Genomic DNA, 24,652 nt, shown 5'->3' on the forward strand with positions numbered 1-24,652 from the left:
CTTATGTAACAAATAATAAATGGGATTTACATCTCTTTGTGTTAAGGTGGAGAGGATGATGAAACAGTGACCAGCACTATTCAGATTGAACAGTTGAAATACAAAACCTGGGGTTCAACAGGTGCAGCTTTTTCACCTCTATCTCCGTCATGCTCACTGTCACAAATAAGAAGCAGTTCCGGACAGGTCGGATTCCTGAATTGCTGCAATATGATGGTCTTAGCCTGATTTCTTCTGTGGTGAGGACTCCCTTCTCTCCTCTTTGGAGTTTCCAATCATCAGTTATCATTTTCCTTTTATCTGTTACTATTATTATTTACTTATTTGAGAGGCAGAGTTTTAGACAGAGTGAAGAGAGAGGCAGCTCTTCCATCATCTGGTCCATTTCCCAAATGGCCACAATGGCCAGAGCTGGGCCAATCCCAAGCCAGGAGCCAGGATCTCCTCTCAGACTCCCATGAGTGCAGGGGCCCATGCACCTGAGCCATCTCCACTGCTTTTATAAGCCATTATCAGGGAGTTTGATTAGAAGTGGAGCAACCAGGACACCAACCAGTGCCCATATGAGTACCACAGGAGGAGGATTAACTTCCTATGCCATAGTGCCAGACCCATCTCCTTGTCTCTTAATCCAGTCTATCTGCTAAATGGGAAACAGAATATTTCCAGTTTAATGTCATCTCAACAGTCATTCAAAAAATTGTCATGTAACATTATTTTTTTATTGTTACGTGCCTTTTAAATCTATTGCCAGGGGCCAGCATTGTGGCATAGTGGGTAAAGAATGCCTGTGACACCAGCATCCCTTATGGGTGCTCGTTCAAGACCTAGCTGCTCCAATTCCAATTCATCTCCCTGCTAATATGCCCAGAAATACAGTGGAGGATGGTCCAGGTGCTTGGGCCCCTGTACCATGTGAGGGATCTGAAACTCCTGACTCCTGGTTCCAGCCAGAGCATTGTGGCCATTTGAGGTGTGAAACCGTAGAAAGAAGATCTCTCTCTCTCTCTCTCTCTCTTTTTCTCTGTGTAACTCTGACTTTCAAATAAATAAATATTTTAAAAAATCTTAAATCCACAAATAAAAATAAATAAAATACTCTTCATATATTGTATGTATTTTAAAAATATGGATAAGAGCCAGCAGGTCTAGTAGTTACATGCCTGAATCCTACATTACAGTGCATAAGTTTATATCTTCATCCAGAACCATACTCCAGTTTCCTGTTACTGCAGGCCCTGGAAACCAATGGTGATGGTTCAACTAACTGGGTTCCTATGACCCATTTGGGAAACCTATATAAAGTCCTTACCCCACCTTAAGTATTGGCACAATCTTGACCATTGCAGATATTTGGGGAGTGGACCAGTGACAGGGAGCTTTAAGCCTAATAGTTGATTTTATTCTGCAGCCAATCTTTTACAACTACCTTGATACACAGAAATCTTTTCAAAACCAGACCATCCCTGAAATCTTCAGTTTGCATGCTCACACGCTGATGCTTAGGTGTTCAAATATCTAATTTGGTCACAGTAGTCTGGATAACCAAGGTTACATGCTGGGGTGTGCAAATGAAAGGAAAAACAGGACATGGGGTCTCTTCCTCCAGAAAGTGTGCACAGACTAACCAGGTGTGGTTTCTTTACTGATAAGGATTACAACAGCCTACTGTAGAGCACATGCATGTGTTCATAGAACTAAGGTTTCTCTGAAACATGTTTAGCAAGATATATTAGATAAACATTGTGAGAGTCCTGAATCCACACTGGCCTGAGGCATCTCCCCCACTCTTTCCTGGCATCAGGAAAGCAAAAACACAGAGGTGCTGTGCTGATGGAGAGCCTCATCATTCCCACAAATCAGGCCTGAGAGACTTTATATGCCTCACTATTCCCACAACTGCCCCTAGTTATAAATCAGGCAGACATCCTGTGTCTCCTGGTATCAGGTATCTTCTCCAGCTGCTCCAGCCCACATCCCACATCCCTTTGTTTGGCTTCTCCCACCTATCTCCCACCTCCCTTGGGACAAGTTCCCTATAACACCCCAGCCCTACACCTGAGCCCAGAGCGTCTCTCCCTCTGAGGATACTCCTGGCAGTTCTTCACCCTAAAACTTTTTCTTTGCTCAGCATGGTCTTGGTTGTAGTTCTCAGTCATGGTTGCAAACCCTAACAAGCATGTCTGAGAAAGCAGCTGCATGTTCTTGTGAAGCCTAAGTTCTCACAAGGGCTCAATGCTCTTCTTATTAGTAGGTCATAAGCTATCCTTAATCATTATCTGAGGTCACATGCTGTATACTAGGAAGAAAATGTCTTCACTAAGAGTGCTCTGGCAGAAATCTTATTCTCCACACACTTTATCATCTTTACAAACCTGCCTGGGAACAACGAGTTGACCAGATCTGAGTCCACTGTGTGTGTGAATGAATGTGACTGTTTGCTTCATATCTAATGCTGTTCCTCTATTTTGGATTGCATATATGTTTGTGTGCTTATGCTTTGATTCATAGTAATTCCTCATGTTATGGAATTTATTTGCATTGAATACAAATTGCAAATAAATGAAATGTAGAAAGAGAAAAAAAGAATTTATCAAAATGTTCCTATACATCCAATAATTTTTTTAAGTGTAAATTGGTGAACACAAATGAATAACTCCATCTTGCTCCAATCCTCTCATTACTCCCTCACTCAATGTTGCTCAACCTCTCCCAGTACCTCTAACACTGCAGGAGTGTCTGTCTCCCCACTGCATTGTGAACTTCTGCCTTCACTCAGTCTTAAGACTTAAGTGGTCACCACTCAAATTCACTTCGATCACTCCAATGGTTAATGAGGGAATTATTTCCTTAGCAATTCCATGACATAGAAGAGAAAAATCACAGTCTTTCATGTTTTTTCTCTGTAGGAAAATTCTTCATGGAGAAAGAAATGTTAATGTAAATGTTGGAAAGATATTATTGATCATCCTCTGGCCTGATACACTTGGACGAAAGTCCTACAAAAATAAAACTAGAACTATGTTTATTGGATGCATTTCAAAGTCTCAGGCTAAGATGAGAGGCTGCCCATTTTCTTACAAAGGAGGATCCATTCATAGGACTGAACTGTAGTTGCATCATCATAAACTCAGCAGAGACTGGTGTATATCCTGTATTTTCACCCAAAGAGAGTGTGATAACTAAGGAGACCAAACTGGAGAGAGAAAGGAGACATCATTGCAGTCTTCCCAACATTCCTAGATAACACCAGTCATGAATTTCCACTCTTTTGGGAATAGCCTGCCACCAGCCCTACTCACAAGCACCTGAAGAGTGACCAAAGACCAACAGAGGGAGACCTTTTGTTATCCAGGGTCAGGTAGAAGAGGGCTCGAGTACTGTATCTCACAAGGGCAGGTGTCACTCTAAGGTAAGTGACATATACATGTGTCTACACACACACACACACACACACCAGATCTCTAGGATTTTTTTTATCTAAAAATTCCATTTCTACTGAATAGCATACCCTTCTACCATCCATAACCACTCTTCTACTTTTTGTTTCTAGTATTCTGGCTATTTTATTTATTTTAAAGATTTATTTTATTTATTTGAAAGACAGAGTTAGAGAGTGGTAGAGCCAGAGAGAGAGGTCTTTCATTCACTGGTTCATGCCCCAAAACACTGAGGTAACCAGAGCTGAGCCAATCTGAAGCCAGGAGCCAGGAGTTTCTTCCAGGCTTCCCACTAAGGTGCAGGGGCCCAAGGTCTTGGACCATCTTCTACTGTTTTTCCCAGGCCATAGCAGAGTTCTGGATCAGAAGTGGAGCAGCCAGGACTAGAACCAGCAACCATATGGGATGCTGGCACTCTAGGCAGGAGCTTAAATCCACTGCCCCACAGTGCAGGTCCCTCTGACTACTTTATTTATTTCATATGATTACAATCTTGCAGTATTTTTCCTTTGGGGATGATATTTGTGGCTAATTTCATTTAGTAAAATATATTCAAGGTTCATCCATGTCACAGGATTTCCTTTTCTTCTGTGCCTGCATAACTTTTCACTGAGTACAGGACACACTAGAAATCTTGGCTACAGTGAATTATGCTGTGGTGAATAATATTTATACTTTGCTTATATTGAACTTTCAATACTTTTAGATGTATACTCAGAAGTGAGAGTATCAGCTCACATAAAAATTCCATTTTTAATTTAATTAAGAGACACTGTTTTCTGTGGTGATTGTGTCATTTTACGTTACCACAAACAATGCACATGTGGCTGAAAATCTTTGTATCTTCACCAACACAATTGGGTGTTCCATTTTTTTTAAGAACAGAAGCAGGAGATCTTATTGGCCATTTTCAGGCCATGGTTATGAAAATCTCTTTGCATGTGCACTCAAAGTGATGCAGCATTGGGTTTCATTGTCTGTGTGGTGCAATTGCTCCTCACCCAGGGAGAAGTATATGAATCTGTTAAGTACATTTTCAACTTCATACAATGGTTCTTTTTTTAAAAAAAATTATTTATTTATTTATTTGAAAATCAATTACACAAAGAAAGGAGAAGCAGAGAGGGAGAGAGAGGTCTTCCATCTGATGGTTCACTCCCCAATTGACCCCAATGGCTGGAGCTGCACTGATCCAAAGCCATGAGCCAGGACCTTCTTCCAGGTTTCCCAAGTGGGTGCAGGGGCCCAAGGACTTTGGCCATCTTCTACTGCTTTCCCAGGCCATAGCAGAGAGCTGGATGGGAAGTGGAGCAGCCAGGACTTGAACCAACATCCACAGGGGATGCCAGCACTTCAGGCCAGGGTGTTAACCCACTGTGGCACAACGCTGGCCCCTGTGCAATGGTTCTAAAGGTAGGTCTGGTGGTATCATAACCCCATCTGGATATCAATACTGTTTCTGTTCCAGGTAACTTTCTGTTAGCAAGGCCAAACAGATTTCTGCCTGAACATTTCTCTATCTTAGGATTCACATAAAAGATGAGCACCATCTCATCATTATTCTTCCCATTCTGTCTGCCATGACAGGCTGACCCATATTTTAACTCTTCCAATAAATTGTTCCTATATGGGACAGAACACCCTACATGAGGCTCCCAAAAAACACACACAAAATGGGAAGTAGTGTTGCAATGCCCAAGTGGGATCAGCGTGGTGACCTTGCCTACAGTTTCCTTCTTTGGGACAACCCACATCACCATGGGATCCTTCCTGCCCAAATGTCTGAGGAATCAATAGTGAGAGCTGAGCCAATATCTGCAGGATTTCTTGAGTCTGAGCACCTGGAAAGTCAGGACAGAAGAGCAGAACAGATGGCTTTCTCCAGTGGGTCTTCAGCAAAGAAAGCTTGACAACCTGAGTTCCAGGTCCAATTATAGACTTCCATCAAAAACTTGATTTCATTTTTTGGGATCCACTTTCATGGGATTCCTCAGCAGAAAAGACCTCTCCAAAGTGTCATCCTCCTTCTGCCTCATGCCATGTCCATAATCACACACATATGTGCCACGTAGCCTAATTAAAAACCTCAGGGAGTACCTGGATACAATCAAGACCCAGCTTTGCAGAGACAGAACTGAGTTCCAACATGGTTCCCTCTACCCTCTCAGTTATATGACCCTGAAAAATCACTGTACCTCCTAAAGACTCTGTAGCCTGAGCAATGGCAAGTAGAATGGCAGTTACTTGGAGTTAGGGATGGTGGAATTATAAGAAATTTGTAAGCCGGCTCCGCAGCTCAATAGGATAATCCTCCACCTTGTGGCACCAGCACACCAGGTTCTAATCCCAGTCGGGGCACTGGATTCTGTCCCGGTTGCTCCTCTTCTAGTCCAGCTCTCTGCTGTGGCCTGGGAGTGCAGTGGAGGATGGCCCAAGTGCTTGGGCTCTGCACCCGCATGGGCGACCAGGAGAAGCACCTGGCTCCTGCCTTTGGATCAGCGCAGTGCGCCGGCCATGGTGGCCATTAGAGGGTGAACCAATGGCAAAGGAAGACCTTTCTCTCTGTCTTGGCACTGTCTATGGCACAGCTGTCTATGGCACAGCTCCAGCCTGTGATGCCTACATCTTATATGGCTGCCGGTTTGAGTCTTGGGTGCTCCACTTTCCATCCAACTCTTCACTAATGTGCCTGGGAAAACAGTGGAAAGTGTCTCAAGTGCTTTGGCCCAGCACCCACATGGGGTACCTGGAAGAAACTCCTGGCTCTTGACTTCAGATTGGCCCAGCTCAGGCCATTGTGGCCTTTTGGGGAGTCACCAGTGGATGGAAGGTCTCTCTGTCTCTACCTCTCTACCTCTGTGTTTGAAATAAAAAAAAAATCTTTAAAACAAAAAAGAACTCTTGATGTGAATAAAGTCAAATACACATCTCATAAAAGTTAACATGTTATGCTTTCTCAGAGTGCAGTTAATAGTGATTATTTTTGTACCATGTCTTATATTTGCCCATTTCCACAATAACATTTCTGATTCCATTTTGCTGAGCTGCTGCTATGTTGATTTTTTTTAAATAGGAATCAGCAGATGCCTTCTTCTCTCACTAAAGACACTGATGACAGAGTGCAGAAGCCATGCTCAATGTGAATGAGGCCTGGGTTCCCTCCCTCCTGGCTGTGTTTAGGGAAACATAATTTGTTCACTCTGTGCATCTTACACTTAGGCAGAAGCAGGTGTGCCTTGTTATGAAGATAGAGACCACTTGTTCATTGCCAGGGCTAAATCATGGAACCTGTGCATTTCCTCAAAAGATGTGCACACTTGAGCCCCAATTCCTCATGTACCAATAATTCCACAGCAGAACATGTGTTCTTCTCAACAGCTGTCAACAATTCTCCAGGTGGGATCATCTGTTAATTCAGAAAATATGGGTCATCAATTTTAAGAAAATTGAAGTCATACCATTGTCTTTCATATCTCCATTAGAATAAAAATCGAAATCTATTCTAGAAAAACTGGAAAAGTCACACATACATGGATCTGAATCCACACTGTCAAACAGCCATTGGCTTGAAGAAGAAATGAAAAAGAAAATAAAAAATATTTCAGTGGGTTCATTTTGAAGTTTTTTTCAAAGATTGATTTATTTATTTGAAAGGCAGAGTTACACAGAGAAAGAAGGAGAGGCAGAGAGGCAGGTCTTCCATCTGCTGGATCAATCCCCAGATGGCCACAATGGCTGGAGCTGAGCCAATCCGGAACCAGGAGCCAGGAGCTTCTTCCAGATTTCCCACATGGGTACAGGGCCCCGAGAACCTGTGCCATCTTTTGCTGCTTTCTCAGGCCACAGTAGAGAGCTAGATCAGAAGTGGAGCAGCCAGGACTCGAACTGATACCCATGTGGGAAACCAGCAGTATAGTTGGTGGCTTCACCCACTACACCAAAGTGCCAGACCCCATTTTGAGTTTTGAGCTGGGATCTATATCAACAATCACAATCCTTAAGTCAAGACTTAGATACAGAGAAACCAGGTGGACATGGAAGGTCACCAGTAGAAAAGATCTTTGAATACTGAGAACCATGGGGACCTTTAAGCAGAGCAGACAGAAATCTTCTTACTGCCCACAACAAATTTAGGAGACCAGGATGCTGATGCTTATGACCAAGTTCAAAGGCAGACTGCAAAGTCATATATATTTTATATAAAATATAAATGTTCCATAGTCTGCTGAGCTTTATTTTATAAATGGATTGATTATACGTGAGCTCCCCCATAACATTTAGTAAATAACTCAGTGTGCTCATTCAGCAAATGTTCTTTACATGTCAGGCACTAGACACTCTTCTAAGTATATGGGATGGAGCAGAAAAAAGACACACAATCAGGAAGGCTGCTTTTTAATAGGTCACAGACTAGATTCAAGAAAATGAATGAAAACACACTGATGGCATAATAAGTGCTATAAAAACATAAGTGTGGGATATAAAAAAGCTGCTTTGAGCACTCTGAACAAATCAATCCATTTCCTGCTAAAGTGTAGTATCCCCAAATGCTTGATCATGACTGGAGATTTTATTTTGCCAAAAGTCAGAGTGGCAGGGAAGGAGATTCACATACATGAAGGAGGAGCAAAGAGAGAGAGAGAGAGATTTCCATTACTGGTTCCCTCCCCTAAATGGCTTCAACAGTTGGGCCTGGGCCAGACTGAAGCTAGCAGTCAGGAACCCCATCTGAGTATTTCATCTGGGTGGCAAGGAGTCAAGTAATTGAGCCACTATCTGCTAATTCCTAGGTACAGGTTAGGAGATTGGATCAGAAAGAACACAGCTAGGATTCAAGTTGGCACTCTGATAGGGAGTGCAGGCATCATAAGTAATAGTTTGATGTGCTGTACCACAATGCCAGTCCCAGCAACTGAGTTTTATGTTTATATTCTTGATGATTATTTCTTATTCCATTTTTGCATTGGAACCTATGAACTAAACTGCAGTAGAAGGCAGAGAAAAGTTTATTTTCCTGAGAACAAATGTAGGTTTCACTCAGACTTGTTCCTGGAGGATATTTAATACATCTCAGGTTGTTTCTTTGGTTGACTTTTCTTCTAGATGTTCCAGTGTCTCAGGGTCTTTCACATATTAGTCTCCTTGTGCTCCATCATGACCAATAGAAATCTGTGAAAATCAGGGCCAGCATAAAGCAAGTCTCAGCAAATTCAAAAGAATTAGAATCATACCATGCAGCTTCTCAGACCATAAAGGAATGAAGTTGGAAATTAGCAGCTCAGGAATCCCTAGAGCATACGCAAACACATGGAGATTGAACAACATGCTCCTGAATGAACAATGGGTCATAGAAGAAATTAAACGAGAAATCAAAAATTTTCTGGAAGTAAATGAGGATAATAGCACAACATACCAAAACTTATGGGACGCAGCAAAAGCAGTGTTAAGAGGAAAGTTTAGAGCAATAGGTGCCTATATCAAGAAATTGGAAAGGCACCAAATAGATGAGCTTTCAACACATCTCAAGGATCTAGAAAAACTGCAGCAAACCAGACCCAAATCTAGTAGGAGAAGAGAAATAATTAAAATCAGAGAAGAAATCAACAGGATTGAATCCAAAAAAACATTACAAAAAATCAGCCAAACGAGGAGCTGGTTTTTTGAAAAAATAAACAAAATTGACACCCCATTGGCCCAACTAACTAAAAAAAGAAGAGAAAAGACCCAAATCAATAAAATCAGAGATGAAAAAGGAAATGTAACAACAGACACCACAGAAATAAAAAGAATCATCAGAAATTACTACAAGGACTTGTATGCCAGCAAACAGGGAAACCTATCAGAAAAGGATAGATTCCTGGACACATGCAACCTACCTAAATTGAACCAGGAAGACATCGAAAACCTAAACAGACCCATAACTGAGACAGAAATTGAAACAGTAATAAAGGCCCTCCCAACAAAGAAAAGCCCAGGACCAGATGGATTCACTGCTGAATTCTACCAGACATTAAAAGAAGAACTGACTCCAATTCTTCTCAAACTATTCAGAACAATCGAAGAAGAGGGAATCCTCCCAAATTCTTTCTATGAAGCCAGCATCACCTTAATTCCTAAGCTGGAAAAAGATGCAGCATTGAAAGAGAATTACAGACCAATATCCCTGATGAACATAGATGCAAAAATCCTCAATAAAATTCTCGCCAATAGAATGCAACAACACATCAGAAAGATCATCCACCCAGACCAAGTGGGATTTATCCCTGGTATGCAGGGATGGTTTAATGTGTGGAAGACAATCAATGTGATACACCACATTAGCAGACTGCAGAAGAAAAACCATATGATTATCTCAATAGATGCCAAGAAAGCATTTGATAAAATACAACACCCGTTCATGATAAAAACTCTAAGCAAACTGGGTTTGGAAGGAACATTCCTCAATACAATCAAAGCAATCTATGAAAAACACACAGCCAACATCCTATTGAATGGGGAAAAGTTGGAAGCATTTCCACTGAGATCTGGTCCCAGACAGGGATGTCCACTCTCACCACTGCTATTCAATATAGTTCTGGAGGTTCTAGCCAGAGCTATTAGGCAAGAAAAAGAAATTAAAGGGATACAAATTGGGAAGGAAGAACTCAAACTATCCCTCTTTGCAGATGACATGATTCTTTATTTAGGGGACCCAAAGAACTCTACTAAGAGACTATTGGAACTCATAGAAGATTTTGGCAAAGTAGCAGGGTATAAAATCAATGCACAAAAATCAACAGCCTTTGTATACACAGACAATGCCATGGCTGAGGAAGAACTGCTAAGATCAATCCCATTCACAATAGCTACAAAAACAATCAAATACCTTGGAATAAACTTAACCAAGGACGTTAAAGATCTCTACGATGAAAATTACAAAACCTTAAAGAAAGAAATAGAAGAGGATACCAAGAAATGGAAAAATCTTCCATGCTCATGGATTGGAAGAATCAATAGCATCAAAATGTCCATTCTCCCAAAAGCAATTTATAAATTCAATGCAATACCAATCAAGGTACCGAAGACCTTCTTCTCAGATCTGGAAAAATTGGTGCTGAAATTTATATGGAGGCACAAGAGGCCTCGAATAGCTAAACAATCTTGTACAACAAAAACAAAGCCGGAGGCATCACAATACCAGATTTCAGGACATACTACAGGGCAGTTGTAATCAAAACAGCATGGTACTGGTACAGAAACAGATGGATAGACCAATGGAACAGAATTGAAACACCAGAAATCAACCCAAACATCTACAGCCAACTTATATTTGATCAAGGATCTAAAACTAATTCCTGGAGCAAGGACAGTCTATTCAATAAATGGTGCTGGGAAAATTGGATTTCCACGTGCAGAAGCATGAAGCAAGACCCCTACCTTACACCTTACACAAAAATCCACTCAACATGGATTAAAGACCTAAATCTACGACCTGACACCATCAAGTTACTAGAGAACATTGGAGAAACCCTTCAAGATATTGGCACAGGCAAAGAGTTTCTGGAAAAGACCCGGGAGGCACAGGCAGTCAAAGCCAAAATTAACATTTGGGATTGCATCAAATTGAGAAGTTTCTGTACTGCAAAAGAAACAGTCAGGAGAGTGAAGAGACAACCGACAGAATGGGAAAAAATATTTGCAAACTATGCAACAGATAAAGGGTTAATAACCAGAATCTACAAAGAGATCAAGAAACTCCACAAAAACAAAACCAACAACCCACTTAAGAGATGGGCCAAGGACCTCAATAGACATTTTTCAAAAGAGGAAATCCAAATGGCCAACAGGCACATGAAAAAATGTTCAAGGTCATTAGCAATCAGGGAAATGCAAATCAAAACCACAATGAGGTTCCACCTCACCCCGGTTAGAATGGCTCACATACAGAAATCTACCAACAATAGATGCTGGCGAGGATGTGGGGAAAAAGGGACACTAACCCACTGTTGGTGGGAATGCAAACTGGTCAAGCCACTATGGAAGTCAGTCTGGAGATCCCTAAGAAACCTGAAGATAATCCTACCGTTCGACCCAGCCATCCCACTCCTTGGAATTTACCCAAAGGAATTTAAATTGGCAAACAAAAAAGCGGTCTGCACCCTAATGTTTATTGCAGCTCAATTCACAATAGCTAAGACATGGAACCAACCTAAATGCCCATCAACGGTAGACTGGATAAAGAAATTATGGGATATGTACTCTTTAGAATACTATACCGCAGTAAGAAAAAATGAAACCCAGTCATTTGCAACAAAATGGAGGAATCTGGAACACATCATGCTGAGTGAAATAAGCCAGTCCCAAAGGGACAAATACCATATGTTCTCCCTGATCGGTGACAACTGACTGAACACCAAAAAGGAAACCTGTTGAAGGGGAATGGACACTATGGGAAATGGTGACTTGATCAGCATAGCCCTGACTGTTAATGAACAACTTAATACATTATCCCTCTTAGTAGTTTTTTTGTATGTTCTACTTAATATGACTGGTCTAATTCTGTAATTAATACACAGTTATTCTTAAGTGTTGAAATTTAACTGAAATGTGATCCCTGTTAAACATAAGAGTAGGAATAAGAGAGGGAAGAGATATATAACTTGGGACATGCTCAAGCTGACTTGCCCCAAATGGTAGAGTTAGAAACATACCAGGGGACTCCAATTTAATCCCATCAAGGTGGCATGTACCAATGCCATCTCACTATTCCAAGTGATCAATTTCAGTTCACAATTGATCATAATGAAAGGACTAAGAGTCAAAGGGAGCACATAAACAAGTCTAGTACCTGCTAACACTAACCGATAGAATAAATAAAGGGGAGAGTGATCCAACATGGGAAGTGAGTTACTCAGCAGACTCATAGAATGGCAGATGTCCTAAATAGCACTCTGGCCTCAGAATCAGCCCTAAAGGCATTCGGATCTGGCTGAAAAGCCCATGAGAGTATTTCAGGCATGGAAAGCCAAGACACTCTGGCAAAAGATCTCTGTGAGTGAGATCTCAGTGGAAAGAACAGGTCTTCAAAGAAGGAGGTACCTTTCTCTGAAGGGAGGAGAGAACCTCCACTTTGACTATGAGCTTGTCTAAACAAGATAAGAATCGGAGAACTCAGAGGGCTTCCATAGCCTTGGGAACTCATGACTGGTGCATAGGGAGATTACTGATGCCATAGACAGGAGTGTCAATTGGTAAAGTCAACAACAGGAGTCACTGTGCACTTACTCCTCATGTAGGATCTCTGTCCTTAATGTGCTGTGCATTGAGATTTAATGCTATAACGAGTACTCAAACAATATATTTCACTTTGTGTTTCTATGGGGGTGCAAACTGTTGAAATCTTTACTTAATGCATACTAAACTGATCCTCTGTAAAAAAAAAAAAAATTATCAACTCCCAACTTGACTCTCACTGGGATTAAACATGACAATAGGTCTGATCTGATTTCATCATCATTTAAAAAAAATCATCTATTATTCCTCACTTTATGTTTCTGTATGGGAGCAAACTGTTGAAATCCTTACTTAATGTATAGTAAGCTGATCTTCTGTATATTAAGATAATCGAAAATGAATCTTGATGTGAATGGAAGGGGAGAGGGAGTGGGAAAGGGGAGGGCTGTGGGTGGGAGGGACGGTATGGGGGGGAAGCCATTGTAATCCATAAATCGTACTTTGGAAATTTATATTCATTAAATAAAAGTTAAAAAAATAAAAAAAAATTATATTAAATGTTTTAGTTTGAATATCTAAAGCTGAAATATATAGACAATAAGTCAAAAGAATGCTTATGTCCAGTAAAGTGCCTTTGTTGATGACTGTTAAAAAAAAAAAAAGAAAAGTAAATATTACTAATATGCAGCAGTACATATTTATTATTTGCAAATGATTCAAAGATTACAAGGCCCATTATTAAGATAACAACACATGTGAATTATGATTTAGCAACATAGAGTGTAAAGGAAGTTACATATTTATATTAAAAATACACATGCAAATGCATAACAGTCTCTCTCAAGCGCTCACCATACACTGATTCAGAAGCAGGAGGCATGAAGCTGTAGCAGTTTGAATATACACAATATACTGAAATCTCTCAAGCATAAAAACTGTACCTAATTTGCCATAATAGTTTCTTTCTTCAAGTATTTGGATCTGAACTCAAGCAAAGAAAATAATGAACACCAATGATTTTCATACTATGAAAATATAAACAGGTTAACAGTTGTAAAAATCTTGAAAAATATGGAGTTTATGAGAATGAGAAAGGCATTTCATAAAAAAGGGCATAGTGGATCTATTTCATTGGGGCTGTATTTGTTTTTTTAATTTAAGATCTCTGTCTCTTTTTCTTTCCCCTCCCTCTTTGTAACTCTGCCTTTCAATTAAGTAAGTAAACCAGTCTTTAAAAAAGATGGACAGATATGGCTGCACATACCCAAAGGAATAGATACACAAAGGGAAAATGTCGGATACATGCACTCTCCAAGTGCAGGATTTGACTGATACAGAACAATCCGTGGTAGGATGACAGCTGCACTGCAGTTATTTTCAGATCAGTGGCAACCCTCATTTCCACAATCCAACTTGTGAAAGTTAGAATTTAGAATTCTTTTTTCCCATTCAAGGATTACCTGAGCCACATGTACTGAAAAGGAACTAAGAGGGAGGGACTTCAAGCACATGTAGTCATCATTCAATTTCAAACAAAGTCAGAGCTTTAAATGCTAAGGTTAGTCTGAATGATATCAGGCCCTTTTAGCTTCTTAGGGAATATCTTTATTTTTTAAGAAAGCTTTTATTTAATAAATATAAATTTCATAGGTACAACTTTTGGAATATAGCAATTCTTCCCCCCATACCCACCCTCCCAACCCCAGGTCATCCCACCTCCTACTGCCTCTCCCATCCCATTCATCATTAAGATTAATTTTTAATTATCTTTATATACAGAAGATCAACTCCATACTAAGTAAAGATTTTAACAGTTTGCACCCACATAGACACACGAAGTACAAAGTAATGTTTGAAGACAAGTTTTACTATTAATTCTCATAGTACAATTCATTAAGGACAGAGGTTCTACATGTGGAGCAAATGCACAGTGACTCCTGTTGTTGATTGAACAATTGACACTCTTATTTATGATGTCAGTGATCACCTGAGGCTCTTGTCATGAGCTGCCAAGGCTATGGAAGCATTTTGAGTCCACAAACTCCGTCAGTATTTAGACAAGGTCATAAGCAAAGTGGAAGTTCTCTCCTCCCTTAAGAGAAAAGTACATCCTTCTTTGATGGCCCCTTCTTTCTACTGGGATCTCACTCACAGAGATTCTTCATGTAGATCATTTTTTTGCCACAGTGTCTTTGCTTTCCATGCCTGAAATGCTCTCATTGGGTTTTCAGCAGCTCTATGTTTTTTAAGAATTATAATTCTTGGGGCCAGTGCTGTGGCGCAGTGGGTTAATGCCCTGGCCTGAAGCGCCAGCATCCCATATGGGTGCCGATTCAGGTCTCGGCTGCTCCATTTCTAATCCAGCTCTCTGCTGTGGCCTGGGAAAGCAGTAGACGATGGCCCCTGCACCCATTGGCAGACCAGAGGAAGCTCCTGGCTCCTGGCTTCAGATCGGCACAGCTCCAGCTGCAGTGGCCATCTAGGGAGTGAACCAATGGATGGAAGACCTTTCTCTCTGTTTCTCCTTCTCACTGTCTGTAACTCTAACTCTCAAATAAATAAAATCTTTAAAAAAGAAAGAATTATAATTCTCTATACACAGCTGCAAGTAAAGCCAGAACAAGCCTGTGACAACTTCTGAGAAAATTTGTACTATGAGGTTCCTGAGTTAAAGGGATTTAAGTAAATAGATGTGGTTGATTTCCAATGAATCTTTATTTACAAAAAGAGGTGAATCTTTTTTATCAGAATATCTTGCATGCATGTTATTACCCATTTTACGGATACCAATGTGTGCCACACCACATTTTTCAAGTGGAACTTCAAATAAAACTTTCAAATGTTTAATTACAAAATAAGGTTTCTTTCTGCTTTTTTTCTTTTATTTTTTAAGTAATTCAAAATTTAAATATGATTAAGAAATTTTATTCTTGACTAGGGTAGAATTACCAAGTCTTTAAGATTTTCAAACATTTTATGGTATCTACAAATCTAAGCAAGATGATAAATAGTATACCTAATTCATATTTGGGAATTTTGAAGAAGTCATTTTATTCTTTAGCTTTAGATGTGTATCATTTAGTACCTTGATCTGCCTGTTACTGCTATATATTCATTTCATAGTTTAAAAGCTTTGAAGTATTGCCAATATAATTTGTAACCATTATTGAAGGATTAGAAAACACAGATATAGTAAAATTAGATTGCGTATGATTATGTCACTCAGCAATGATGACTGTGAAAGGACTGTCTTTACGCATTGTCTCAAATATCCTTTTCCTTTACTCCTTAACTCATTCCAGTAATTTCCACTCCCCTGACCATTCAAAATTTGTTCTCTCCAGGTTGACAGTTATTTTTATAAAATTGGAAGTCATTTCTTCAATGTCATTTAATATAACCTGTCAGTAGTATTGTTCTCAACAGAAAACTCTTCTCCAAAATAGCTTCCTCATTTGTCTTCCAAAATATTTGTATCTAGGGAGTTATTTTAGCTCATTTGTCAAATGTTAGTTGGTTGTCAATGTGTGTGTTCATTTCTGGGGTTTCTATTCTGTCCCATTTGTTTACATGTATATTTTTGTTCCAGTACTAGGCTGTTTTGATTACAGCAGACCTCGATTATGTCTTGGAATCTGGTATTCTGATGCCTCCAGCTTCGTTTCCGCTTAAAATTGAGTAATTGGGGTCTTCTTTTTTTCCATATGAACTTTAAAATCAGTTTTTTCTATAATTGTGAAGAATGTCCTTGGTATTTTGATTAGGATTGCTTTGACTCTATCAATTACTTGGGGTAGTATGGACATTTTAATGATATTCATTTTTCCGTTCTATGAACATGAGAGATTTTCCCCATTTTTATGTCTTTTGTTTCTTTAACTAAGGTTTTTGCAATTTTCATTGTAGAGATCTTTCACATTCTTGATTAAATTTATCCCAAGGGCTTTTTTTTTTTTTTTTTTTTTTGCTACTGTCAATGGGCCTAATCTTACAGTTCTTTCTCAGGCACAGAATAGTTCATGTATAAGAATGACACTGTTTTTTTGTGTGTTGATCTTACATCCTGAAAATTTTCTTAATTCTATTATGAGTTCTAATAGTCTCTTAGTGGAGTCTTTTGGTTCCTGTATATAAAGGATTATATTATCTGCAAACAGGGATAATTGGAATTCCTCCTTTCCAATTTGTATCACTTTGATTTTTTTTTTTTTTTTTTTTTTTGCCTAATGCCTGACTAAAACTTTCAGAAGTCTACTGAAAAAATAATAATGAAAATGATCATCTTTGGTTCCAGACTTAGTGAAATTCCTTACAGCTTTTCCTCATCCAATATGATGCTGCCTGTGGTTTAGTCATATATTGCTTTGATTGTGTCAAGGTATGCTTCTTCTATCCCGAATTTTAAGGGTTTTTATCATGAAAGGATGTCATTTTATAAACGGTTCTCTGCATCTATCGAGAAAATCAAATGACTTTATCTTTCATTTTATTGATTTTAAATTACATATTTATTTATTTGCATATGTTGAACTACCCCTGAATCCCTTGAATAAATTCTACTTGGGGTCTTATTGATGTATTATTGATGGATTTATTGATGTATTTCATACCATTTTGTTGAGGATTTTGAATCTATGTCTATTATGGATATTGGTATGTAGTTCTTATTTATTGCATCTCTGTGCTTTTGCAATTGAGCTAATTCTTGTCTCAAAGAATAGATTTGGATTGATTTTATCCCTTTCAATTGTTTTGAATAATTTAAGGATGGGGATCAGTTCTTCCTTCAAAGTTTGATTAAATTTAGGTTGCTGCCTCAGCGGCCCTGGAGCGGGGTTGCCCGGGGGTCCTTCGCCCCTGGCCACGGCCCCCGCGCCGGGGCTTCGCCGCCTCCAGTGTCTGAGCTGGACCGCGCGGACGCCTGGCTCCTCCGAAAGGCGCGTGAGACAGCCTTCCTTTCCTGGTTCCTCAATGGCCTCCTGGCATCGGGCTTCGGGGTCATCTCCTTCGTGCAGAACTACATGGGCCGGGAAGCCGCCTATGGCTTCTTCCTGCTGGGCGGCCTGTGCGTGGTGTGGGGCGGCGCCTCCTACGCCGTGGGCCTGGCCTTGCTGCGAGGCCCCATGCAGCTGTCGCTAGGCGGCGCGGCTGCGGGCATGGGCGCCGTGCTGGCCGCCAGCCTGCTGTGGGCCTGCGCTGTCGGCCTCTACATGGGTCAGCTGGAGCTGGACGTGGAGCTGGTGCCGGAGAACGACGGGACGGCCGCCGCAGAGGGCCCGGACGAGGCAGGACGGCCGCCGCCAGAGTAGCTCCCAGGCCGCGGGCTCCGAGGACTGGGACATTAAAACCTGACCCTTCCTGCGCGCCAGGCTCCTGGTGGTGGTTCGTGTTACCCGGGGAAGGCCGGGTCCGCGGGGCTGCAGCGGCGGAGACACCGGGGCGAGCGCCGTGCAGAGAGAGAGGAGGCCGCCGTGGAGACGGAGCCGCGCGCTGGCGGCCTTTAATTCCCAAGGAGGCCCCGCCCGTGCCAGGGGCCCAGGGCCGGCTCTACGCGTGGCTCTCCCAGTCTTCAGTCCCCCTTCCGCTGTGCCCTGGTGCCGGCGGGCCCGGGGTAGGGCAGGCCCAGGGTTGGGTAGATGGCCTCGGGGAGGGGGGCGCCCGGGCCCAGCCTCTGCAGGTGCGGGTACACCAGGCCCAGCTCCGCGGGGCTGTAACGGATGGTGCCAGGCGCGCACAGGCCCCGCATCACGGGCGGGGGCAGGAAGCCGGCGTGCAGGAGCGAAGGTGGGGGGTCCTCGGGGGACGCCAGGCCCCAGGGCCCCGCGCGGATGACTGAGGTGAACTCAGTCGCAGCGGGGCGGGGCTGCCCCACGGCTCCTCCTCCCCACTGTCCTCCTAGCTGGCCGTCTTCCTGGGGCTGGGGGTCCTCGTTCTTGGCTTGGGGCGCAGGCTGCTTCTCTTCCCCTGGCGGCTCCGGCCCTGGAAGAGAAGGGTTTGGAAGAGCATTGCACGGACACCGCCAGTCTTCCCGGCTGTGGAACGCGCCGCGCGCAGCCGACGGGACCCGGGGTTCTCGGCTAGGAGCAGGCCTGTGCCTCAGCTGGCGCTGGCCACAGTCTGGAGACGCCTTCTTGGTCACGACGAAGGGCAGGGGTTCTACAGGCGTGGAACAGGCAGAGGCCCTGGGCAGCCCTTAGATACTACAGCAGGGGCTGAGAAGCCTCTGCCCAGAACGGTGTTGTCCCATAGAACTTTCCAGAACAGAGCATTCCATGCTAACGGGAATGTTCTAGATCAGCATGCATCCCACAAGGCAGCCACTGGCCACGTGGCTACCGAGCCAGTAGGACTGAGGGCGTAGCTTGCTAAGGGAATGCGCCCTCCCACGCCAGGGGCTTCTGTCGCTGACAGTACGGCTCCCCCAGACCCCTCCGCACGCCCCTGGGGCTCACCTGTGGGCTCTGGCTCCGGGCTGGGCGCGCCCTTGTGGGTGGCCGGAAGCTGGAAGGCGTCCAGAGGTGTTTGGTCATCCTCGGCTAGGCTGTGGACAAGATCAGGGTTGGGAGCCAGGGGTCCCGGTCCCCCCAGCCTCTGCTCTGTGCGGGTGCTCCTGCCACCACCTCCAGCAGGGAAGGCGGCCCCCGCCCTCGGGGACATACAGGGCTCATGTCCACACCCCACGCCCGCCCCCTCTCTCGAGGCCAGCTGGGTGTCCCCAAGAGACCTCATGCTCATCCGACCTTAGCACCTTCCCCCCAGGAGCCCAGGGCCAGGGGCAGCAGATGTCCCTCCCTCCCTCTCCACGCTGGGGGTCTGTCTGCCAAGATTTGACTGTGGCCGCCGGCTCTCAAGCCTGCTCTGGCTCCCCAGTGGTGGTGAGCCAACCCCCGCCTCCCTGCCTGTGGGACCGTCGCCCCCTCTCCCCTTCCCTCACACCTTACAGAGCCCCCTTGGCTTGGCCCATTCTACAAGCCCCCTAGGGTCTGCCATCTCTTCCTTGGGGTGGGGGCGGGCTCTGCAGGGGGGGGGCTCCCAAGTGGCTGTGCTGAGCCCCTGCGGGAGGCGGCGCTCAGCCCCCACCTGAGCACGTGGCTGACCCACAGCACGTGGTGCTCCCCGGGGCTCTTCCCGCTCCCGGCCACCGTGGCCACCAACTGCAGCTACACGAAGCCCCCAGCGCACTGCAGCCAACAGTAGTAACCGGTCACCACCTGGCCCTTGTGCAGCACTGGGCCCGGCCCGGGGCAGGGAGAGATGGGGAGGGACAGAGAGAGAGAGAGAGAAGGCGGTGGGGGAGGAGAGAAGAAGGCAGAGGCGGGGGTGAGGGACACAGAGAGAGCTAGCGGCCGAGACCCTGAGGCAACCGGGCACAAGGCTGCCTGGACTTCTAGGGGTGGTCGGAGGCCCCACAGTACCCCACGCTCCCAACCACACCCTGAGCTGTGGCTCAGTCTCCTGGCTCCCTGTCCCGTGCTGAGCTGAACGCCCAGAGCCGCAGGTGCAGCAGGAGGGACCCTGGTCAGCCCTGAAGGAGGACTTCCCGGCTAGGGGGCAGGGGCAGGGGCGGGCGGTGGAGGACTCTCACGGTCCAGGTGGCTCTGATGGATCCTGGTCACGTCCTGGCCGTGGACGAACTGATAGCAGCTGCGGCCCACCAGCTCTGCGGGCCCGAGGTCCATGTGGTCACTGACTCTGGGGGTGACAGAGAGGGGAGGAGTCCGAGACCCCTCCCCCTCTGGGAGTGGACAACAGGGCAGAGCACCTGGGGTTTAAGGCCTTGCTCTGCAGTGCTCCGGGCCTGTTTTTCTCCCACAAAAATGGACATAACCATAGCGTCCCCACAAGGTGGTGCTCCCTGGAGGGTGGCAGGGCCCAGGCCCTGGGCAGCAAGGGGAGGAATCCAGTATTTAACCCCGCCCCGCGGTGCTGCCCAAGAAATGGATGAGAGGCCCGAGAGAGAGGGGCTGGGGAGGGGGCGCCCTGCAGGACCAGTGCCGCCTCCCCCGGTCCCGACACCCCGGCCAGCACCCTCGCTGCTCTCCCGCCCTCCCGTGGGGCCCCGTCCGCCCGCCTCAGCCCCCGGCCCCGGTACCTGCTCTCACAAGCAAGGATGGTGAGGCCCAGGCTGAGGCGGAAGATGATCATGTGTCCGTGCAGGGGGAGCTCGGGCAGCAGCGCCGGGGGGCAACGTGTGGCTGAGGGCCACGAGGCCCAGGGCGCGGGCCCGCAGGCGCCCAATGGATGACCTGCTGGCGGTGGGCGTGGTTGGAAAGGCTGGGCCAGTGGGTGGCGGGCGTGGCCAGAGGCGGGGCTGGTGGAGGTGGGATCCACCTGCAGCCCACAGGAGCCCGCCCATGGGCTGGGCGCTCACACCCACCTTATACCCGGAGGCCTTGACGTGCAGTCCTCTCTTGGTGAGAGTGGACTTCATGCGGACGAAGAAGGAACGCTCCAGCGCCCGGAAGGAGTGGGGCGCCTCCGTGGGGCTGGCCTCTGGGCGGACAGGGAAGGGACGGGTCAGGGGTTCCCCCAGCCCTGCAGAGCCAGCGGCACCGGCTCACAGGATACCCACAGGGGCTCAGACACACTGAATAGTCCCCTGGCTTGAACGAAAGCGACCCCTCTAGCTACAGCCTCCAGCTCTCTGCCAAACACCCCCTCCTCCAAGAAGGCCGCCCTGATCCTGCAGCTGGGTCAGCCACCCAGTCTCCCCCACTGGGCTGTGAGCCCAGGACGACAGGGCTGGAGCCCCCAGGACAAGGCCTCATGCTGAGTAAGGGCTGGGGGAAGAGCAACAACTGAGACTCACAAGTCCAGGTTCCCCTAATCACCCAGGCTGCAGCCTTAGCAGCATGCTCACCCCCCGAGGACCACCCCCAGCGACAGGTGCTGCGGCATCTCCCCCTGTTTTGCCAGCACGCTGGGGGGAGGGTGTCTTGGATCAGGTTTTGCTGTTAAGCAAACCCAATACAGGGAAACCCCGTTTACTGGGGAGGTGGCCTCCCAGGGCCCCCCAGCATCTCAGAGCTCATCTCCACACCCTCCCGCCCCGACACTGGCGTGGAAATTTCCACTGGAGAGAAGGGTTTGGAGAACGGATTCTTCAGCCAAACCATCGTGGGCTTGATTCCAAGCCAGTCGCCTGCAGCTGTGTGGCCTTGGGCCACTGACTCACCCCTCGAGTGGGGGGTGAGAAGGGCTCCTGCTTTGCAGGGTGTGGGGGTACGCCCCAATGCATTTCCACACGTGCTGGCACCACACCCAGTCACCCCCACCTGCCTTCAGCAGCCAGAGGAGTGACAAGCCCAAATCCTGGGCAGCTCAGCCAATTTGGGGCGCCAAATCTCACCGGCTCCTTTCGGACTCTGACGCATTTGCAAAGAGGAGGAGCCCTGTGACCCTACCCGCAGTGGCTTCTGCAGGAACCAGAGACTGCCCCACCCACCCTCAGCCTCATTCTCTGGCGGACCTTGGAACTACCGATGTCGGGCGTATCAGCAAGCGAGGAGGAAGACGAGGACGACAAGGAGGAAGAAGAGGAGACAGAGGGCGGAGTGGGGGACCCGGGGATCCGGGCGCCCAGCCCCAGCTGCTCCAGGACCTCCGAGTGGTCGCCGGGGTGGTTGTAGTGGAAGACACTGCTGCCCGTCAGCTCCACCTGCTGGCGACAGAGGGGCTTACAGGGAGTGTGGGGCGTGCACTGTCACCCTCTGCTCCCGCAGGCTGCATCTCCAGTGCCCCTGGCGGGGGGGGGGGGGGGGGGGAGGAGAGGAGGAGACGGACGTGCCAGAGCCCCCTTTTCCTGTGTCCCAGCAGGCTCGGGGCTCAGGATACATGCAAGGGGGGGTCTTACACCTAACTAGAACCTCTAGGTCAGCCTTGCAGTCATCTATCTCCCAAATCTTCCCGGCTCCCCCAGCCCGAGCCCCCGTCCTGTCCCCACTGAGCTCCTGCCCAGCAGCCTCGCTGCTCTTCTGGCTTCAGAGCCCCTAAGCTGGGGGCGGGGCACCCCTCTAAGCCACTCCCCATCACTGACTCCACCCACACCAGCTTCAAGCCTCCCTCCCCCCCAAATTCCCTATCAAATTACCCGGGCACGGGATGTCCCACTTGCTAAAAGGTTTGTGGGAAGGTAAAAGCCCATCTGATCTTCGAATAGACCTCCAAGGAGGGTGAGCCCTGTTGGGGGCCAGGGTGGTGACTGCTGGCCTGGTCCATTTCTCATGCTGGGACGGTGAGGTCAGGAGAGAGAGAAAGGGTACACCTGAGCCCGCTGGGGGCCCCTTAACTGTGAGAGACCCAGGTAGATGGAGACTGTCTCTGAGATGTACAGGAATTTTCCATCCTGGTTCAAGGCGAACACGAAGCCGTCCAGGGACTAGAGACCGGGAGAGAGAGTGGGGTGGAGGCCAGGTATCCATTGGCCCAGTGCTCAGAGAGGTTTGGAAATCTCGGTCTCCACCGGGGTTTGATGGTCCTAGAGGGCAGTTCTAGAGGGGAGGCAGTTCCAGTGGCCCTCAGAAGCAGGGGCAGAGGGGGAGCCCTAGCGTCGGGTCCCCTACCCCAATGCTCCCCAGGGTATGGATGGGAGAAGAGAGTACTGTTCCGAACGTGGCCACAAGGTGGCAGCAACGAGCAGCAGGCAGGGGCCTCACCTGCAAGATGTGTCCCGCGAGGTGCTGCTGAAAGACTTCAGAGACCAGCGCCACGGGGCCCCGGCTGCCTGGGGCTGCGGGGTTAAGGCCGGTCTACAAGTCTCCCAGCCATCCTGGAGCACTGGGCCCTGCGGGGGAGGGGCGATGTGGAGAATGACAGAATGGATACAGAGGGTGGTTCTTGTGCAGCCTCTGCTTGGGACGCCCACATCCGAGTGCCTGGATCCAGCTCCCTGCTAGTGCACCGGTGAGGCAGCAGATGATGTCCCAAGTGCTTGGGCCCCTGCCAGCCACGGGGGAGACCTGGTTGGAGTCCTGGGCTCCTGGGCTCAGCCTGGGCCAGCCCTGGCTGTTGCAGGCATTTGGGGAGCAAACCAGATCTTTTTCACTGTGCCTCTTCCAAATAAGTTCATCTTGGTGCAATTTTTAATGCAGCTTTTCATAACACATTTCCACGAACTTTCTGAAGACCTTTCAGTATAAAAGAACTGAGGAAGGAGTCTGACAATGCAGCCACAAGATGATTGGAACGCTGGCAGAAGACTTGGAGAGATTTCTCCAAAGAAGCTACCCAAAGGGCCAGTAAGCACATGGGAAGATGCTCAAGGGGATTAGTCCTTAGGGAGCTACAAATCAAAGCCACAGTGAGGGCCCTGCACCGTGACACAGTGGGTAGAGCCGCTGCCTGCAGTGCCAGCATCCCATATAGACACCAGTTCAAGTCCTGGCTGCTCCACTTCCAGTGCAGCTCCCTGCTATGGCCTGGGAAAGCAATGGGAGATGGCCCAAGTCCTTGGGCCCCTGCACCCACGTGGGCGACCCCGAAGAAGCTCCTGGCTTCAGTCTGGCCTAGCCACAGCCATTATGGCCATCTGGGGAGTGAACCAGCAGATGGAAAACGTATCTCTCTCTCACTCTCTGCCTTTCAAATAAAATAAATATATATTTTAAAAAATTCAGCTGCTTCTGGGCTGGCTCTGGGGCATAGAATGTCAAGCTTCCACCTGCAGTTTCTGCATCCCATATGGGTGCTGATTCAAGCCTCAGCTGCTCCATTTCCAATCCACCTTTGTTCTAATGCACCTTGGGTCCCTGCACCCATTTGAGAGACCCAGAAGGGGCTCTGTGCTTCTGGATTTTACCTGGCCCAACCCTGACCATTGCAGCCATTTGGGAAGAGAACAGTAGGCTGAAAATCTCTTTCTCTGTCTCTCTTCCTCTCCCCACCCCCCGTATCTCTGTCTTTTAAATAAATAAATAAATATTTTAGAAATGAATTCAGTCTCTTCTATAAATGATGCTTGGAAAGTTGGATTTCCACTGCTGTAGTTCAAAATCAAACCT

General features: G+C 46.5%; 2 protein-coding genes across 2 annotated transcripts; one reads left to right on the forward strand and one right to left on the reverse strand.

Moving 5' to 3' along the window:
* The first annotated feature begins 149 nt into the window (after window positions 1–149).
* On the forward strand, window positions 150–17,962 carry LOC100340968 (transmembrane protein 160). The gene is made up of 2 exons (XM_070057156.1): window positions 150–239; window positions 17,420–17,962. The coding sequence occupies exons 1-2, from the start codon at window positions 150–152 to the stop codon at window positions 17,960–17,962; spliced, it is 633 nt and encodes a 210-aa protein (XP_069913257.1).
* Window positions 16,847–22,723, reverse strand: LOC103345785 (neuronal PAS domain-containing protein 1-like). Its single transcript, XM_070058390.1, has 5 exons — window positions 22,123–22,723; window positions 21,031–21,146; window positions 20,746–20,899; window positions 19,106–20,345; window positions 16,847–18,632 (listed from the first exon to the last, which is right to left on the reverse strand). The coding sequence occupies exons 4-5, from the start codon at window positions 19,386–19,388 to the stop codon at window positions 18,223–18,225; spliced, it is 693 nt and encodes a 230-aa protein (XP_069914491.1). The 5' UTR covers window positions 19,389–20,345; window positions 20,746–20,899; window positions 21,031–21,146; window positions 22,123–22,723; the 3' UTR covers window positions 16,847–18,222.
* Window positions 22,724–24,652: the final 1,929 nt, after the last annotated feature.

This window comes from Oryctolagus cuniculus, chromosome 15 (genome assembly GCF_964237555.1).
Source record: "Oryctolagus cuniculus chromosome 15, mOryCun1.1, whole genome shotgun sequence".
NCBI lineage: Eukaryota > Metazoa > Chordata > Mammalia > Lagomorpha > Leporidae > Oryctolagus > Oryctolagus cuniculus.

Bases quoted from the DNA above. Each gene is read 5' to 3' on its own strand.
- LOC100340968 (XM_070057156.1), top strand. From the start codon at position 150: ATGCTCACTGTCACAAATAAGAAGCAGTTCCGGACAGGTCGGATTCCT. The intron at 240-17,419 runs GTGAGGACTCCC...GAATAATTTAAG, and splicing joins TTAGCCTGATTTCTTCTGTG to GATGGGGATCAGTTCTTCCT.
- LOC103345785 (XM_070058390.1), bottom strand. From the start codon at position 19,388: ATGAGCATGAGGTCTCTTGGGGACACCCAGCTGGCCTCGAGAGAGGGG. The intron at 18,633-19,105 runs GTGAGCCCCAGG...CTTCTCTTCCAG, and splicing joins CCCGGAGCCAGAGCCCACAG to GGCCGGAGCCGCCAGGGGAA.